Raw genomic sequence first — 20,212 nt, forward strand, 5'->3', positions numbered from 1 at the left:
TTTCCTTTTATGTCGCGAAGAAACACTGTCGGCCATTTATGGGAGTCAACACTTCCATAAATGGCCGACCGTGTTAGTCGACGATGTAAAAGGAAAACCAAGCAATTTAGAGGGATTTGTGTAGATCATTGTACAACATCTTTCTAACCATAATTTTTTTATGCATTTTATAACAAACGGTTACAAACACTTTCTATAGACCAACTCGTCCGATCCAAGGCAACGTGTTCCTTTAATCAGTCGAAGAGGGTTGGGATAGAAGGCTGGGAAAGATGAGTGGGGAATGATAGGTGAGGAGGTGAGGAGGAATTGTGAAGGTTGAGGGGAGAGCATGGTGGGAAGAACACATATATTGAGTTTTAGCCGTAATAACCTTGCCATTTGGCCTAAGGTTCAAAAGCAAAAGGCTTCTTGGGGATCCCAAGATCAGTCCACAAACCAAGTTTTGAGTTGATGTTATGACAAGTACTTCTCGAGACAACATTTTCTTGTAGCCATAATGACCATTGTAAAGTATTGCCAATTGTCCAACATCGCAAGACCTCTAGCCTGGGATAGAGGGGGGGGGGGGGGGGGGGGGGCAAGACCGATCCACAAACAAAGACCAATCTACTAACCAAGTTCGGACTTGATATAACAAGTGTTTTTTTCAAGATACTGCTCAGACAACATTTCTTTTGTTTTAGACATAATGACATAATGACTAAAAGTTTTGATTAAAGGGTCCAAATAAGCTTCTTGTGATCCCAAGTCCGATCCACAAACAAAGACCAATCCACAAACCAAGTTTGGAGTGACATGACAAGTACTTCTCAAGATATTGCTCAGACAACATTTCCTACTTTAGCCATAATGACAATTTTGTGTGCCTATAGTCCAACATCGACAGACCTATGGGGTAGGGGCGGGGATCCCAAGACCGATCCACAAACAAAGACCAATCCTCAAGATATTGCTCAGACAACATTTCCTTTGTTATTGAACAACAATACTCACAACAGTTTTTATTAAAAGAGTATGAGCTTTTACAACAAATACAAAAAATATTCTTTGACAGTTACCAATAGTGTCCAGTGTCTTTAAACAGCATATTTCAATCTATATAAAGAGGATGTTTTAAACTTGTTGTGGTATTTATGAATTCCCCACAAAAAAACACTTGGCTAAGTTTACTTCGAGCTTGACTCAATGGTCGTGTATTATTATAAAACAAATTAACTATGGAGAAAACAATATAATGTATCTATCTGTATCTGTATCTATCAGTTACTGTACAAACGCCTGTTGTGGCTATCCCGTACAGAACGCGCGATGCAAGGAGGCGGTATACACTAATTTTTGTTATATAGATCAGCCAACTCAATTTTAAGTAGGAGATCCTTGAATTTATCCATAGTTGGTGCACCGCGGATTGACTCGGGTAGTAAGTTCTAGGCAGGAAGTGTTTTAGGGTACAGTGACTTTTGGTAACAGTTCTTACTTGTAGAGATGTGCTTATACATGAATTTTCCACTACTCAGGCGTGTTTCTGGTCTTGGTTGGAACGCGATAATGAGTGATGTTGCTAGGTATGAGGCCATGGGTTTCCTTGTAAATGAGTTGAAAACGAGCTCTAGTACGTCTGGATTCAAGGGTATCCCACTCCAGTTGATTAAGCATTTCGGGAACGCTGGATTGGCGGCTGAAGTCGTTGGAAACAAATCTTGCAGCACGTCTTTGGACCTTTTCAATGGTGTCTATGTTGGATTGATGGTGCGGATCCCAGATTGTGTGGCAATATTCCACGAGTGGACGAACCAGAGCAGAATACGCTGTGGACTTAGTTGCCCTATCACAGCAAGACAGGTTTCTCCTGAGTAGGCCCAGAGTTCTATTTGCTTTAGATGAGATTTGGTTGATGTGTTTATTCCAGGACATGTCAGATGAGAGTTCCACACCAAGGTAGGGGTGGCTTTTCACTTCTTGGAGGATGTGGTCGCCCATGGTGTACTGGTTTAAGATAGGTTTTCTTTTGTGTGTAACTCTCATGACGAAACATTTTGTTGTATTGAATCCCATTTGCCAGCTAGACTCCCAATCTTTAAGGCTGTTGATGTCTTTTTGGAGAGATTCGGTATCTTGCTTACTGTTGACTTCTCGATAAAGTATGCAGCCGTCAGCAAATAGCCTCACGCTGTTTGATAGGTTGGTTGGTAAATCGTTAATGTAGACTATAAAAAGTAGGGGCCCCAACACCGTGCCCTGATGAGGAACACCTGAAGTCACAGGAGACTGATCTGATGACTCCCCATCAACCACTACCCTCTGATGACGTTGGGTAAGAAAACTGTCAATCCATGAAAGGATGTTATTTCGTATTCCGTTGTGGTGGAGCTTTGCTAGAAGGCGTTGGTGAGGGACGGTGTCGAAAGCCTTGCTAAAATCCATGATTACAAGATCCGCCTGGCTTCTTCTGTCGAGGATCTTCTGCAGGTCATCCACAAGTACAGATAGCTGAGTTTCGCAGGATCTCCCTTTACGAAAGCCGTGTTGTTGGTCGGCAAGTATATCAAACTTCTCAAAATGCTTCATAATGTGACCATGGATGATGTGTTCCAACAACTTACAGATGATCGATGTTAAGGACACGGGCCGGTAGTTTGATGGTTCGGTTTTGTCGTTTTTCTTGTAAATGGGAGTTATATTAGCGTAGCGCCAGTCCAAAGGAAGAGAACCTGTTGATATTGACTTCTGGAACAGCTTCTGTAGGATCGGAGCTATACTGTGGGAGCAGTTCTTTAGAACTCGTGCGGTTATACCGTCTGGACCAGGAGCTTTGTGAATTTTAAGATTATTATGCAGTTTAAAGATTCCCTCTGTAGTGATGATTATGTTGGTGATATCTGGAACATTACTGGGTCCCAGGTCTGGAATATTGTCGGTATCTTCTCTTGTAAACACTGAACAAAACTGACGGTTTAGTGCCTCAGCCTTGTCTTTTGCCCCAGAGAGAGTTTCACCTGCAACATTAAGGGGTGATACTCCTGATGCTTCTTTTCTCTTAGACTTAATGAAGTTCCAGAAGGGTTTAGTGTTGTCCGATTTCAGGCTTCCTCCGATGATATCCCTGATGTAGGTTTTATGTGATGCTACACAACGACTTAAAACAACGACTTAAAACATTACACTTTATAGTGTTTGAAATGGCAACTAAAGTATTGAATCCCTATCGACTTGTTTAGTATTCATCTTAAAAGAAGGTAAACAAAATATCACAGCGAGCAACTTTTTGTTACTATATTTAATAATATTCCTATTTGGTAAAACTGCGTTTTTGCGCAGTGAGACACTGATTAGAACTTTTTTTTAATTGTTTAGGATTTGTATATATTTTTATTTGAATATATAGTAATCATAATGCACTCGTTTAACTTTCTGAACAAAAACCATCAGATGCTAATTTCAGTCCAGTTGATATTTTGATGAGTTATACCATGTTATATCAAACTATACACAGCCATGACTTAAAGGAACACGTTGCCTTGGATCGGACGAGTTGGTCTGTAAAAACCGTTTTTAACCGTTTTCTATAAAATGCATGTGGTTGGAAAGATGTTGTAAAAGTAGAATACAATGATCCACACAAATTTGCCTCGAAATTGCGTGGTTTTCCTTTTACTGTGCGAACTAACACTGTCGGCCATTTATCATAAATGGCCGACCGTGTTAGTCGACGAGGTAAAAGAAAAACCGTGCAATTTCGAGGCATGTTTGTGTGGATCATTGTATTCTACTTATACAACATCTTTCTACCCATGTGCATTTTATAACAAACGCTTTTCATGGACGAACTCGACCGATCCAAGGCAACGTGTTCCTTTAATTGTATGGCTACATTTGGAAGATACTACATCTCATCAAACTGACATGATCGTTATCAACACTAAAAAATCTTCTTAATAATGTTTAACGGGAAGGTACACGTTCGGTTAATTACTTAAAACAAATATTAACTTAAAAACTGACTTGGTAAAGAGCATTGGAGAGCTGTTGGTGGTATAAAACATTCTGGGAAACGATTCCCTCTGAAGTAACGTACTTTTTGCGAAAGAGGTAATTTATCACTAAAATAATAAAATACTTCTAGCTAGAAGTCTTGTATTCCTATTTGAAAGCACACTTATTCGTCCAACAAGGGTGTTTTTTCTCTCATAATTTTCCCGCAACTTCGATGACCGATTGAGCCCAAATTTTCATAGGTTTGTTATTTTATGCTTATGATGAGATACACCAAGTGAGAACACTGGTCTTTGACAATTACCAAACGTGTACAGTGCCTTTAAACCAATACATACAAATATAAAGCTGAAAAAAGTATAGTTATTCACACAGAAGTATAGAGACTAGCTACCAATATAGATTGATAAGTAATATTTTTGCATACAATGTATAGACAATGTGACCTCTGACGTCACTCAAAAAACCATAACATGATTCACGCGCATACCGTCGGGCAAAACCTTTGTGTTTTGGCAGCCAGCTAGAAAGTGTGTGCAATCTTACCATGACTACGCGTCTTTTTGCCAGGCGAAACATGACGTACATGTATACAGTGTTTTGTCAACAGAGGGCGGTTTGAATGTAAACATAGGTCACATCGTCCGTACGTGGCTCAATTTCATTGAAGGCACTTTGTTTTAGAAGCCAAATTCAAGTTCAAATTGTCAAGAAAAAGCAAAGCTGATTCAAAATTAACCAGGAGTGCCATTATCTGTTTACATCAACGAATATTGAAATTTGTTGTTATGGTTGTGGCTGGGTCTTGGTCCTTAAAGGCAGTTGACACTATTGGTAATTACTCAAAAATAATAGTAATGGGGAGCTGTTGATGGTATAAAACATTGTGAGAAACGGCTCCCTCTGAAGTGACATAGTTTGCTTGGGAAAGCAAATTCTATTGGAATCTAAACCTAATGCCATCCAGAATTGATAACATATATTTATGCAGCATAGTTTACATAACAATCAGTATGTTCTATGGAAGTACTGTTAGATTTGAAATCACTCAATGCATGATCGATATCACGTGCAGTCATGAAAAAAAAAAACTTTTTTTTTTAGAAGGATCTTAAGTGAACAAGCTGTTTGTATATACACCAAAAGAATACCGTACACTTCGGCACCTCGCAAACTCGGCACCTTCAAACTCGCCACCTTGCAAACTCGTTACTTTGTCATCTCGGCACCCACTCGGCAACAAGAATTTTGGCACCATACAAACTCGGCACCGGCTTTTTATTGACTAACAAACTCGGCACCAAGCAATATCACCTCGAAGAATCAAGTGGTTAAAAAATAAAGTAGAGTACGTGTTCTTACTCAATAAACAAAAATGGTTTGAAAGTGAGCTTTGTAAACGCTGTTAATGGCAAAATCACCAGTTATGGGAGTTGATAAGAGTTCCGAACTCTCGAGAAAGTTTGGCCCCCAGGAATTATACCGTGGCGCCCGCATCGTGTTCAGTCAACAAGTTTTTAAAATGTTGTTTCAAATATTGCGTCCATGTCGGCGCCATTTTTTTTCCTTCCTATGTTTTGGGCTTTGAACAATTTTAAATAAGGGTTTGTTTAGTTTGGTTAATGGTTTTCAATGGAATTTTGCTTTTTAACAGGGCGTAATATGCCTACTGCTCAAAAGTCATCTTTTGTTACTCATTCTTTGTGCACAAAATCTTATCAGTCAAAAATATTTTGCTGTGCAAAACTGCAGGATGAAACCAATCCCGGATGTTCTTAACTAAATAAAAATAAATAAAACTCTTTCAAACAATTTAAAACACCATTTAAAAAGGGCAGATTTAGATGTAAGGCAATAAAGTAGTCAAATTAATATGTACGGGGACCCCTCCAGAACTAACCAACACCAATGTTTTGGGATGCCTGTTAAGGTCCTTACACAGTTAGGGTGTATGTTAACAGTAAACAAGAAGCAGATGAACTGCGTATATCCAAGATGGCCGCCACAAATAGTACACCTTGGGACAAGTGATATATCAGCCACATAACATTTTAAAACATGATAAGAAATATTTGATGTATGTTTTTTTTTTATCATGCTTTAAATCCAAGATGGCGGCTAAATTGGTAGGCAACCATGGAATATTGCTACTAAATGAATACATTAGTCAATGATATAGACATTCTCTTCCAAGACTTACGAGCTAGAGCTTTAAGCCTACCGCCTTTGTTTAATCAATCTTGAAACCCTTCGATTTAAAAACTCAACCAGGTCATTCCTTGTGATACTCTCCAGACTAGATGATAAAGTGTTGAAAGCCGCCTCTCCGAATGGTCCAAATCCTTGCTGCCACCTGACTAGCATGCAGAATATCTGGTTACGAACATTACCTGCATTGTCACATTTCACTGCGTACAAGTGGCTACTACGGTGGCCTAAATATGTGGCTAACCGTTCCCAATCTTCTCCCAGTTGTTCCGCTATTTCTCGAAATAGTACCTCAGTTTCAATATCCGTCTGCAAACAAAAATATACGTTTGTTGCATAAACATATGTTTGGTAATACATAACCATCACCATGAATACTCTAGTTTACTTTTATTTATATTAATTTATTTATATTTATTGTGCAAACCGACAGTGGACTTACCGCCATTTGAAAAATAAAACTAGTAAATTAATATTTAAATTAACATATCAAAATATTTAATTCGTAAAAGTTTACTAAAATCTGAAGAAAAAAACGAATTAAACAAATAAATAAATAAATAAATTATAATGATTTCAGAACAAACAGTGACAACAGTTACCTCAATGAAGCGTGTGACGTTAAAACAACCATTCCAATATTAAGGGGGGGAACAATGTTAGGTTAAAAGATTGTTTGTACTTTTTGTAAAACAAAACATAATGTCCACAGATTTACAATAACCTTACACCGTTTGAAGATAGTGATAGTAGAAATCTGGTTCCTGGGATGTTGTAGTTTTTGAGAAATGAGTAAAACAAAATGTCACGAAAATACGTTTTACATGCTGAAATAATTTTTGTGATACAACAAGTATCTAAACCCTTTAAGCACTTTCCACTTAACTAGTATGGCACCAATGATTTCAGAGAAATAGTTTCACACTATTTTGTGGTAAATAATTGCCTGACTCAATGTAAAAAAAATAAATAAAAAAAAATAAAAAATGCTGATCACTTTGTTTAAAGGCAGTGTACATGATTGGTAATTACTCAAAATAATTATTAGCATAAAACCTTTCTTGGTGACGAGTAATGGGGAGAGGCTGATGGTATAAAACATTGTGAGAAACGGCTCCCTCTGAAGTGCCATAGTTTCCGAGAAAGAAGTAATTTTCCACGAATTTGATTTTGAGACCTCAAGTTTAGTACTTGAGGTCTCGAAATCAACCATCTAAACGCACACAACTTCGTGTGACAAGGGTGTTTTTTCTTTCATTCTTATCTCGCAAGTTCGAGGACCGATTGAGCTCAAATTTTCACAGGTTTGTTATTTTATGCATATGTTGATAAACACCAACTGTGAAAGCTAGTCTTTGTGACAATTACCAATAGTGTACACTGCCTTTAAATGGTCTTTGTGAAAAAAACGGTACATTTTGAGCAAGAAGTGGAGTTCAAGTTGAAGTTAATAAAACAATTCAGTATAGAGTGTAGAGTGTATACCTTAAAATACCTACAAATTTATATGTATTTACCAGTGTCAGATCTTTGGGAAACGGCAGGATTGGTTCATGCTCATCATCCGCTTGAGTCCAGTCTTGAGTTAAGAAAGAAAAATGTCCAATAACTTTAAACTAAAATGGTTGACAGATAAACATTTGCCGAAGAATAACTCAAAATAACTTGAAATTAGACTAGTTGATAGATTAAACATAAGTTTGCTGAATATCAGGACCAGAGATGCTACTGAGTTAAGCCTGTGTACGTCAGGGTCAAATGGTTTGATGAGTACAAATAAACTTAAGTTCCAAGTTACATAACCCATTCCAAAAAGTCAAGCCAACACATTATTATTTTATAATTATATGAATAATAATAAATAAAATTAATATCATTAATAGGATATGAAACAAACCCTGCTCTTATGATAATTTTGAAAACTTGATGTTTCACCTGTAAAAACTTCTTTTCATATTTTGAAAGGCACCTTTAATAATTGTGTTTAACCACTTCATACCGGTTAAGTACATGCCAAAATATTGTTAAACTGGCTTACTTTGTTTCTCCATGAATGCTCTTTCAATTGCTCCCTTTATAGCAGAAAACCAACAAAAGGAATATCTGTATTAGGCTTTGTATTTTGAGGAGGGAAAAAATAGCAACACGCAAGACAGTGCAATATCAATATAAAAAGGTTGTATCTACAGAAAATGTGATATCTTAACAGAGAGGCAGAGCAGATGTCAACTGTTGCAAATATGGAAACAACACCAGTTGCCGATTCCACAATGGGTAACCTTGTTTTATCTCCAGTACCATCTTAGGATGCGTTAAAGGAAGGATTTAACATAAGAAGTGCTTAACTTTCATGGGACCCTTTTAAGATCGGTATTAGGGTTGTCTTATAATATGATCGGATAATTGTGCGTTGTATTGTATGTAGACCTAACAAACTAGTTCTGTTGCTTGATACAATAATGACGCTGCTCTAGTGGCTGGCCGCGAAAACAAATACAAGAAAATGGAATCCGTAATATTACTCGTTATTATGTAGTTTGTATGACGAGGAAGTTGTACAAATAGTTTTCATCATGGTTTTACGAAGTATGGGAAACTACAACTGAGAGGCAGGGTTGGTAAAGAAATACCAAGTGAAACGAAGTAAATGAATGTCAATGGTCATAATACTTATAAATAGATTATTTTTTTGCATTTACTGCCATCAATATTTCAACACATTTTGTAAGCTTAAACTGCCGCACCCGCACAGTTGTTCTTATGTCAGCTCGCCAACCAATCTTCCTCCTTGATCGCAAGTGTAGTGAAACAAAGTGTCAAACAGCAATGATAAAAATGTAATAATCATTTCTGTTGTAAGATTTCGGCACAGAATTTGTATGGGTGATTTAGCTGCCAAAAAATGTAACATATTCTACATGTCTTACTCTGTACCCCAGAACCTATGAGCGTTTTACTTTCTCAAAACAAGAAGTATTTAGTGAAGTTTTGTTGCCTGTTTTACAGTGATGTACACTTCATGCCATTAAAAGAATCAATAAACACATCTTCTAGCGGTTTAGTAAGATTCAGATGATGACCTACAAACAAAGAACATCTACTTAAACTGCTTTTTAAATAATTGTCTATACCTTTCTAAAAGATTCTTTAAATGGAGCAAAGAGATTTTGTTTGTCAAATATTAACACAAAACGTGTTTCCCTTTTTAATAGCACCCATAAGACAGTCTTTTCTTAAATATATTGTCTGGAATACCTATTTAATAATGGTAAAACTGTTTTACTCACATCGACTTCAGTCTTACTGGCATGGCATTCGGCATCCTGTCAAGTCCAAAAAAAAAGTAATATTCTTTATGTATCATTGTGATTTTCATTATGCAAAAAATGTTAAATTTGCATCAGGATGGATGCAAATGAAAGCGATGTAATTGAAAGCGAATCTTGAGGGAGTGGAGGGATTGAAAGCGTATTTTGAGGAATGGAAAGCATATCTTAAGGGGCTTAAGTGTATCTTGAGGAATTGAAAGCATAATGCTTAAATGGTCTATGTACTTTTTCCTAATACAAAACACAATGTTCACAGATTTATAGTTTGAAGATCTTGATAGTAGAAACTTCCCTTGAAATTTTACTTACTGAGGTGCTGTAGTCTTTGAGAAATGAGTAAAACAAATAGTTTTCGTCTCAGTTTTAGCATGTAAAATGTTTTATGCTATGGTTTTGGTATAATATCATAACTGGTTAATGAGATTTTACATGCTTAAATAGTTTTGGTCTACCTGAGACGAAAATTATTTTGTGACTTGTTTTACTCATTTCTCCAAAACTACACACCATCAGTTAGTAATATTTGAAGGGAAGCTTTCCACTACCATTATCTTCAAACCCTGTAAGTTTAATGTAAATATGTGGACATTTTGAAAAAAGTACCCGAATCCTTTTAGCGAGAGGTTGAACGCGTAGGAGGAAATGAAAGTATCTGTTCTCATGAATAATTGTCAAAAAAAGTAAACAATTTGGTTCTGCCGGTAGTAGGGCTGGAAGTAAAAAATAACTCAGATCTAGTGATTTATCCGAACAATTTTTTTGGTTCGAATAAATCACGTGACCTTCCCCTTTTGAACAAAAATTCTTGCAAACTGACACATTTGATGACTTTGTAATAAAGAACCGTTCTTCTTGATTCCTGTAAAACCTCATGTGTTTAGTCTATTTGAGTCATGTTTTAGTCTATTTTGTTTTTGCCCCCAAAATAGCCTAACGAAGCCGGTGTGTGTCCCTTTAAATACAAGCAGTTCTTACAGGTAGGTTGCGTGCTTCCGGAAGCCCCTGACCTTCACACGTCTGGACCATTTGTTTCTGAAATATGCATGGAAAAGGAATACAATTAAAAACATTAAATGACTGTATATTCTCGAACAAATTCGAGAGGACGCAATTCATTAGTAGAGAGACTCACAAATTTACATAAAAATTAGCTATGTTAGGTAGATCAAGTCAATGGCTACACATCGCTACCCATTGGCTACACACTTCTATGTAATTTTCATGAACTGCACACTCAAATAAGTTGACCAACATAAACTCTCCCATGTAAACACTAACAACAAACAACAATTAAAAGTAGAAGTTTCAAATACAAGTTAAACTCCACCGATAGTCAGTTGGACAGATGGGACCTTAGTCCATTGACTGAAGACTCACACAGGTTTGAATTTTATCAGTCTAGCAGGAGAGCTGGCCTAAGTGTGCCAGTTTGTTTATATGCCATTTGTTGTTACTGATTCCTTCTAAACGTTAAGGAAACAAAGTACATCAGCAAACTATTATACGTGGAACATGTTTAAAACAAATGATCTCTTTAATAATCTGTCCGTCTTCATATTAATCTCTTATAATAATTAAATAATTGTCTAGAAATACCCACTAGTTTTGGCCCAACAGAGAGTCGCTGCATCCCTTGCCCATCATCTTCTTCCTGTTGTTGGTAGTAATTGACAGCCATGTACGGAATATCATCTTTGTTGCTGGATCCGCTCGTCTTCACATTAAATGAAACTGAATTATGTGGGAACGCCCATACATCCTTTTTATGGATCTCCTGAAACAAACGAAAAATTGAGAGGAAACATTGTGAGAAAAAGTTATCCCTTTTTTCTGTTCTGTAGCAATGATAAAACCAAAACAACTGTTTTCCGAGGTTCGTTTGTCTTGTTTTAACAGGAGAGTGAACAAAAGTAAATTGGCTGATTGTTTACTGCTTTAACTGTCAAGTACTAAATCTGTACCTGTTTTGTCAGTTATTGTGTTCTTATCTTTGAACATCTAATTAATGAAAGGAACAGTTTACTTTAAGGCCATTGGACACTTTCGGAACAGAACAAATTTTAAAGTTCACAGATTTACAAATAACCTACAGGGTTTACAGAAGGTAATGGTGAAAGACTTTTCCATAAAAATGCTTGACTTTTTGAGGAAACACTAAAAAAATATCAATTCTCGATATCGAGACTAACGGATCATTTGAAACACATGTCATGACACGGCGAAACGTGCGGGAAACAAGGGTGAGGTTTCCCGCTATTTTCTCCCGATTCCGATGACCAATTGAGCCTAAGTTTTCTCAGGTTTCTTATTTTATATATAAGTTGTGATACACGAAGTGTGGGACTTGGACAATACTGTTTACCGAAAGTGTCAAATGGCTTTAAGCTGAAGACCCTTGACAATTGCCGGAGTCTCTTAAACATTGACTGCTGAACAAAGTTTTGACTACATGTAATCAAGACCAGTTAATTCAAAAATGTCAAACTGTTTTAAAGCCATTGGACACTTTCGGTAAACAGTATTGTCCAAAGGCCCACACTTCGTGTATCACAACTTATATATAAAATAACAAACCTGTGAAAATTTAGGCTCAGTCGGTCATCGGAGTCGGGAGAAAATAACGGGGAAACCCACCCTTGTTTCCGCACGTTTCGCCGTGTCATGACATGTGTTTAAAACAAATCTGTATTTCTCGTTATCGAGAATTGAGTTTGTTTTTATGTTTTCTCAAAAAGTAAAGCATTTCATGGAATACTGTTTCAAGAGAAGTCTTTCACCATTACCTTTTGTAAACCCTGTAAGTTAATAGTAAATCTGTGATTTTTTTTTCTGTTCCGAAGGGTATAACTTATTAAACTTATGTAATATTTAAAGTGATGTACATGTATCTGTATAAGATTTCTTTACCTGTTTTTGTTGTGGTTTCACTTCCCATCTCTCATCGGTTTCTGTCATCTCGACACTCATGTGCCCTTTATCTTTGCGAAACTTCATATATTTAAAGGTATCCAAGATTTCAGATGTGCTTTTCTTCTCAAATTTAAGAACCCTCTGTGAGGTAAACAAAACATGCTTTAACAAATCACAATGAAATAAAGGTATTTTAAACAAAAGTTCACCTTATTTGCAAAACCAGAAAGTACAATTATTGTTTAAGCAGATTTTTAATATTTTCCAACGTTGCAAAGTTTGCAATCATACTTACATCGATTCTAACTCTTTTCACTACTTTGGGATGCTACATGCTGTCAAGTATTAAGGCTGCTAAGTATTCCTTCAATAGGTTTGTAATCACTATGATCTGAATGGATATAATTTTCAGCATAGTGTGCTGTACTGGAATACATACAATACATTTTAAAAGTGTCTTAAATGTACTTTTTCCTAACAAAATACAATGTCCACAGATTTACATTAAACTTACACAGTTTGAAGATTTTGATATTAGAAAGCTTCCCTTGAAATTTTACTTACTGAGGTGCTGTAGTTTTTGAGAAGTAGTAAAGTGATAATTTTCATCTCAGTTTTAGCATAAAACGTATTAACCAGTTATGCTATGGTTTTGGTATAATATCATAACTGGTTAAGAGGATTTTACATGCTAAAGTAATTCTGGTCTCATGAGACCAGAGACCAAAAAAAAAATTGTGACTTGTTTTACTCATTTCTCAAAAACTACACAACCTGAGTTAGTAATATTTGAAGGAAAGCTTTCCACTATCATTATCTTCAAACCCTGTAAGTTTAATGTAAATCTGTGGACATTTTGAAAAAGTACCCGAATCCTTTAAACAATTCTTTGAATTTGTTTGGATGAATCAATCAAACTAAATGCATTGAAATTGTTAAGTACCTGCTCAGACACCTTGTCATCCTTCCAAACGTAAACCCGAAAAGCATAACTTCTAGGATCAAAGATATCTCCAAAGGCACCAACTCGCACTCGTTTTCGACTTAAACCTAGGGCTCTGCCAAACAATGCAAACCAAGTAAAATGATTGACCAGAAAAATGGCTTTGTCTCCCTGAGCAGACACCAACTGGCCATCAGTGCTGCTATCAAGGGCTTGCCAGGATTCTGAAGAAGCTGAAGACATCTTAGCAGTAAACTCCCAATCAGATGACTCTGCATGATGAGGAAAAGACAACACCACACTGTCTTTAAATGTCAGACCAGGAGGACCACAGTAAACACCTGGTGACAATTGTTCATCTTCACCATTGACTGTATCAGCAACTACTGCATCAGGGTTGACATAGATATACACCTGTTGGGGCGGGCCTTCAGGTATTGCACCATGCGGAATGTAAAGGTGCACATCATATTCCTGCAGAGCCAAAATGCCACCTTTTTCATTGAAGAAGCTAACTGCCATGTATGGTAACTGCAGCAAGATGTCAGTCTTCTCATTAGCACTGATGTCCACAGTTCGCCTGTTAAACTTATTTAGCACATCTTCAACATGAGAAGGCGTTTCTGGAAAATGTAAAAAAAAAATCAGATTCCCAACGACATGTATCAATGGAATTCCAAACTGTAAATGATTGGGAAAACAATCAAGTCTGGTTTGCAGAGACACCAGGTAAATGTACTTTTTGTATAAGCTGCTGAGGTTCTGAAAGGAACCTGATTAACAATCAGTTATTCTGTTAAGTACCACAAGTCATGGAAAGAGAGAGAGTTTCTTTTGATGTGCATGGTGTCTCTGCAAACCTCACTTGATCATGTAGGTTTAGGTTGTGAACACCCCACATTCAAACCGCCCCTCGTCATCTCCAAGCCTCTTCAAGTTTAGAGATGATATGTGCACAAGTTAAGCACATGGTCTTTTTTAAAGCCAATTTTCAAAAGGCAAGCGGGTTAAGAAATACACTAGTTGAAGTTCTAGACTTGTTTTTTCCTTTTCAAAAATAATACACATACAAGGTGTAAGTTTCTAGATGATTATCATGACAAAAAAGCAATGTATACTCATCCTCTACTACATTGCTTGTCCTCATGGTAATAGCCAGGCATTATTATTAAGTTCAAAACTTAATTTACAGGGGTCAGCCTTCGACTGATTGCTCACCATTTCTTGGTGCCATATGTGTTAATGCTTGAGTAGTCTGTGTGATTAAAGTATATCCTGCAGCACCCAGATTGCTGTCTTCATCAATGGTCTTGTCAGTGACATCCTTGATTAAAAAAATAAAACGAAAACAATTGATTGTTCATTATTCACTCTCAAGTAGTCCTGTGAAAATTAGTGCACTTTGTGGTAAAAGCAAGACACTGTGCACTTGTAATTTATACCCAAACAAAACGATTTAGATAGAGTGCCATCTCGAGTTCCAACACTTGTTGTTCTTGAAACTGATTGGCAGACATTTTCTTATCAAATTAGAAAAGATTTCGGATAGGACACAAATACTCAAGTCTGGTAGATGCTTCAAAACTTAGTATTATTGGACAACTCGTCGGGGGAATATTTTGAAAGAGTAATTATCTTTATCTGAGTGCAGGGAGAAGCTGAGTCTAATTATGTAAGGGATATTTTAAATTGATCCTCTGAACCCCTATAAATAAGCCAACTTATCTTTTACCTCTTCACAGTCTCCTGAGGATGACTAGAGCAAGCTAGTCGAAACGTTGAGACCAACCAAATAACTGACTCCGCGGTAGTACAGTTAATTACGATCATATATTAAGCTAAAGTAGTAGTTCCAGCCTATTTCTATACCATCCGCCCAGGTAATAGTTAATAAGCAGGACAGATCTTTTCAGAACCGAGAAGTCTCCCGAACACCCGAAGAATCTACTCCGCTGTAGTAGAATTAAGCAAGACAGTTCTCTAAGAACAAACTCTACCTGGCAAGTAGATACACACATGGTGTTACCGCAAACCAAGTTGCACAGTGAAATCCATGACAACTGTCACTTATCACCCATTATCAAGCAAGCTCAACGTTATCATGATGCGGGAGACTTAAGTGTTCCTTAGTTAACGGACTCGGTCCGTTAAAAGCGCCAGCCACCAACCCGGTCATTACCATGCAGTGAAGACCGGGTCCTCGCACTGTTATTCCCTAATTATCAAGCAAGCTCAAGGTTATCATGTTCCCACCTTTAAACCTCTTTGATACTGGAGACCAACTGAAGTGTTCCTTAGTGTCACGTCTTACTGTCTTTGATGCGGGAGACCTACCAGTGACAGTTGTAATGGATTTCACTGTGCAACATTTCGTTTTAAAAGTGTCATCCTTAAAGCCATTGGACACTTTCGGTAACCAGTATTTTTCAAGGCCCACACTTCGTGTATCACAACCTATATATAAAATAACAAACCTGTGAAAATTTAGGCTCAATCGGTCATCGGAGTCGGAAGAAAATAACGGGAAAACCCATCTTTGTTTCCGCACGTTTCGCCATGTCATGACATGTGTTTAAAATAAATCCGTAAATCTCGATATTGAGAATTGATATTGTTTTAATATTTTCTCAAAGAGTAAAGCATTTCATGGAATAATATTTCAAGAGAAGTCTTTCACCATTACCTTCTGTAAACCCTGTAAGTTATTTGTAAATCTGTGAACTAGTAAAAAAAATTTCTGTTCCGAAAGTGTCCAATGGCTTTAAATTTAACTCCCTCTGGATGGGATTGCATTCACATAATGGTGTTAAATTGTTGATAAGACATATGTTTTACCCAATATTGTAGACTTTTTATTAATTTGCAAACCTGATGCTCTTCTTTCTCCGGCTCTGTCACTCTTGCACTCAATTCTAAAAAAATAAAAAAAGATATAAAAAAAAGACACACACAAATTAATGAAATACATATGTGTATAACTGATAACAATAACAATGACAAAACTAGAAATATATCTTGAATAATATCGATTTGAAAGAATCAACAGAGAGCTGCAGTCATGCATGCAATTGAAAACTTGTGGACAAAGGAGAACATTTTCATGGCAAAGATATTATTGAGGTGTCGAGAAAACAAAACACAGCAAGGAAATCAAAAGTTGCAAAACTGGAACCAACACAGCTGCATCATTTGGGTCAGTGTTAAAAATAAAATTTTAATAGACCATGTAAACTTTGTTAACAATAAGTGTGACCATGTGCATTCTTTGGGTATTCTGGCATGAAAGATACCACACAGGTCCTATGGGAAAGTTGACATTATTTTTGTGTCACAATTTCCACATAAATCCAAGAATTATGATAAAGTAAAAGCTGGACAAGTTTTGAGATATGCCCCCTTTCACCACATCAAAAGTTGATTGGGAATTTGACAGTGATCTCCATAAAATATAAGATTTTATGTTTTCTTCCAGTAGGCTGTGTACAAATCGTGCCTGCAGGAAGTGCATGCTCTGTGGCTCTTTTGTAAACAAGTGATTGTTAACACTAAATATGTCATTTAGCTTGTTTAACCATATACACTTTTAGCACTGTATACTCGGTACCTACCCGAGTACGGGAAAAAAAGTCATAGGCATATTACTCGGGTGGGATTCGAACCCACGACCTTTGCAATCCTAGAGCGGTGTCTCACCAACTATATCGCCGAGACTGCCCGGCGGAGGGAGGCAGTTCGAATCCTATGTTCAGCAGCGGGTACTGTATTTTGCAGTATCCGCTGCTGGTATGACACTGCTCTAGAATACAAAGGTCGTGGGTTCGAATCTCACCCGAGTAATATGGCTGTGATTTTCCCCCCACAGAACTCGAGTAAGTACTGAGTATACCGTGCTAAAACACATCGGTGTATAATGGGTAAAAACTAAAAAGACTATTATTTATCCTCGATGCAAATTTGCCATCTATAAATTACTTTTGTATATTATCTAGTGTCTGCTTTTCTCGTCCGTTTGCTGCTTATTGTTTGTGCTTTCAGAGGACCAGATAGTCAGTTTTGTTTTTTTTACATTCCAAGGAAATCATATTAATTGTTGTTTATTCTTTCCCTGTTTTTCTTTGTATACCATAACCTAGCTAAGCGTCTGTTGCTGCAGTGTGTGGGTGTGAACCGTCCACGTATAAATGATCCCACTTCTTACACCATTTGTGGCGGGAACACTCTCTATTTCTTCTGCTACAAATCAAACTTGAATTACACGATCGAGACAGAAACGCTGAAGAAGTTATCAGTAGCGTAATCAAATTATTAAAATACTTTAATTTTTACATTTTCATATTTCAGTATTTCGTTGATGATGATACTTTGGGCCGGGCCTAAACATTATTTTGTTATTCTATGCGTATTATTTACTAATTTAAAAAGATAAAAATAGGCCCTATTTATGAATGTCAGTTAATAACTATAAAACATTTACGGTCATTTCTAGAAAAGTGTAAGACGGCATTCAATAAAAGAAACAGATTGGCATATTATTATTATAAGTATTTTCCTCGTTCTAAATATTCATTAAAGAGTTTGTAAAAAAAATGTGTTAAATTGAGTTGTTGTCTTCAGTTGTTGTTGGTATCATTCTGCAGTAAGGATTTCTGTATAACAAATAAAATATATTTCACAAAATATATACAAATTTTGCTTTATACAAAGGTACAATGGCCCAATTGCATAATGTGCTGAATAATTAGTGTACTTAATAAGCATACTCTTTCCGCCTGCGTTTCTGTCCCCTGTGGCAACTGAAGGGCTGAATGAGGTTGATTCCTGGATTACACAAACGTTTCTGCATGAAACATTTCTCAGATTGAACATGTTTAATCCCTCTGTCTCTCAAACCACATTCCTTATGAGAGAATTGTGCTTCTTACCAAGTAAGTTTGTTTTGTTATTAATGTTTACCCTCCCTTTTAGAGATATTGACTGCATGCTGTACATGATGCCATGTGAGTAGGGCAACCTCACTGAGAGGTCAAAAGAAGTTGCGATTAGTGTTACGCCATCTATGATGGCGGATTGATGACGTCAATGCATAAGTCCATACTAGAGATCAATGATTGTAGTATTGATTGGCGGTGTTCATTTGATGACGTAGTCGCCGATATTGCAACACGAAAAGAGACAGCCTTCGATTTCACCAAACTCTTCTTAACTAATAGGAGTAATCTTATTAGGACTTAACAACGGGTTTAGTTGCGTGTCCAATTACGTAGGACGCATTGAACCCATTATAAGTATAGGACGGCCGTTAATCGTCCTAACTCAAGTTAGGATTAATCCTAGCGTTTCGTGAAATCGGCTGCTGGATGGTATCATACAAACATCTGGTTCTAGACTTGTATACCCAAAGTCCTTCTGAGTCATACTCCCAAACAGTGACTCTACTGGTGACTAAAATAAATCAGTTTCTCCATTCAAGATTACCGGATAGAAACAATTGCACATGACGTCATTGACCACCGGCATCTTTGATTAAACGTGCACGCGAAGCCTATCATTGGCTAAAAGTTGTGCGCAGAGCGTACACGTTAGCGCTTTTTCCATTATTTATCTTTAAATAATGGCGGTCCGATGACGCTATCTGAATACATCTATTGAAGACTAACTACCTTTACCCTTTAATTCAATGCAGTCTCCATCGCCATAGACATCGTTATCCATGTACCGATCTGAAATTGAGACAACAAACACTGTAAATGATGAGATAGTTAAGATATTGATATAAAAGGCAAATGATTTTGGGAATCGTTCGATTGTAAATCTTATATGTAGGTGTATTTAATAAAATTAACTGTGATATGAACCTGTTATATAGCGATAAAAAGCAAGCGATTGTTCATAGTTTTCACACTGTTGTTCTGACAGATGTACAATGAAACGAAAATTATTTTCCCCAAACAAAACTAAGGGACAACACAGCCCTTCTTGTGTTCGATGCATGGTAACTATTCTCCAATCTTTGCAATTTATTTGCAAAGATCTTTTTCAAAAAAAAAGTAAAGCTATTTGCGATGTGTGATATGTCCCCTCAGGGCCCCCATAGTAACTACACAACAAAGTGGATAGTTGATTATAGTTCCAACACTGCCCTGAGACAAGAAGAAGAATAGTATTTCCCAAGCCAATTATCTCAAAGGAACACGTTGCCTTAGATCGGACGTGTTGGTCTAAAAAAAGCGTTTGTAACCGTTTGTTATAAAATGCATATGGTTGGAAAGATAATTGAAAAGTAGAATACAATGATCCACACAAGTTTGCCTCGAAATTGCGTGGTTTTCCTTTTACTGTGCGAACTAACACGGTCGGCCATTTAAAAATTTGACTCCCATAAATAGCCGACCGTGTTAGTCGACGAGGTAAAAGGAAAACCGTGCAATTTCGAGGCATGTTTGTGTGGATCATTGTATTCTACTTTTGCAGCATCTTTCTACCCATATGCATATTATAACAAACGCTTTTCAAAGACCAACTCGACCGATCCAGGGCAACGTGTTCCTTTAATGTTATAGGAGGGCAACACAGGCCTACTGATGCTCGATGTGTGGTAACTACAAAAAAAAATACTGCTTAAGAAGTGCAAGGTCAGTATTTGCGGGATCACAATTTGCTTGTAGGCCTTTATTATTTGCAATGTGTTATATTTCACTGCAGGGCCCTGATAGGCAACTACAAAGCTCTGTTTTGAATTGAACTTAAATTTAATTTATATAATTGGTTTTTTTTTCATCAGGTAAAACAAATACATGAAACGTATTTTTTTATATTTTATATAAAT

General features: G+C 36.8%; 1 protein-coding gene across 1 annotated transcript; it reads right to left on the minus strand.

Annotated features, from left to right (window-relative positions):
* Positions 1-3,797: 3,797 nt before the first annotated feature.
* On the minus strand, positions 3,798-19,102 carry LOC139949802 (uncharacterized). The gene is made up of 11 exons (XM_071948345.1): positions 19,053-19,102; positions 16,255-16,298; positions 14,605-14,710; positions 13,387-14,009; positions 12,441-12,584; positions 11,134-11,307; positions 10,509-10,565; positions 9,492-9,527; positions 8,243-8,276; positions 7,722-7,783; positions 3,798-6,513 (listed from the first exon to the last, which is right to left on the minus strand). The coding sequence occupies exons 1-11, from the start codon at positions 19,096-19,098 to the stop codon at positions 6,214-6,216; spliced, it is 1,626 nt and encodes a 541-aa protein (XP_071804446.1). The 5' UTR covers positions 19,099-19,102; the 3' UTR covers positions 3,798-6,213.
* Between the last annotated feature and the right edge of the window lie 1,110 nt (positions 19,103-20,212).

This window comes from Asterias amurensis, chromosome 17, assembly GCF_032118995.1.
Source record: "Asterias amurensis chromosome 17, ASM3211899v1".
NCBI classification, from domain to species: Eukaryota; Metazoa; Echinodermata; class Asteroidea; order Forcipulatida; family Asteriidae; genus Asterias; species Asterias amurensis.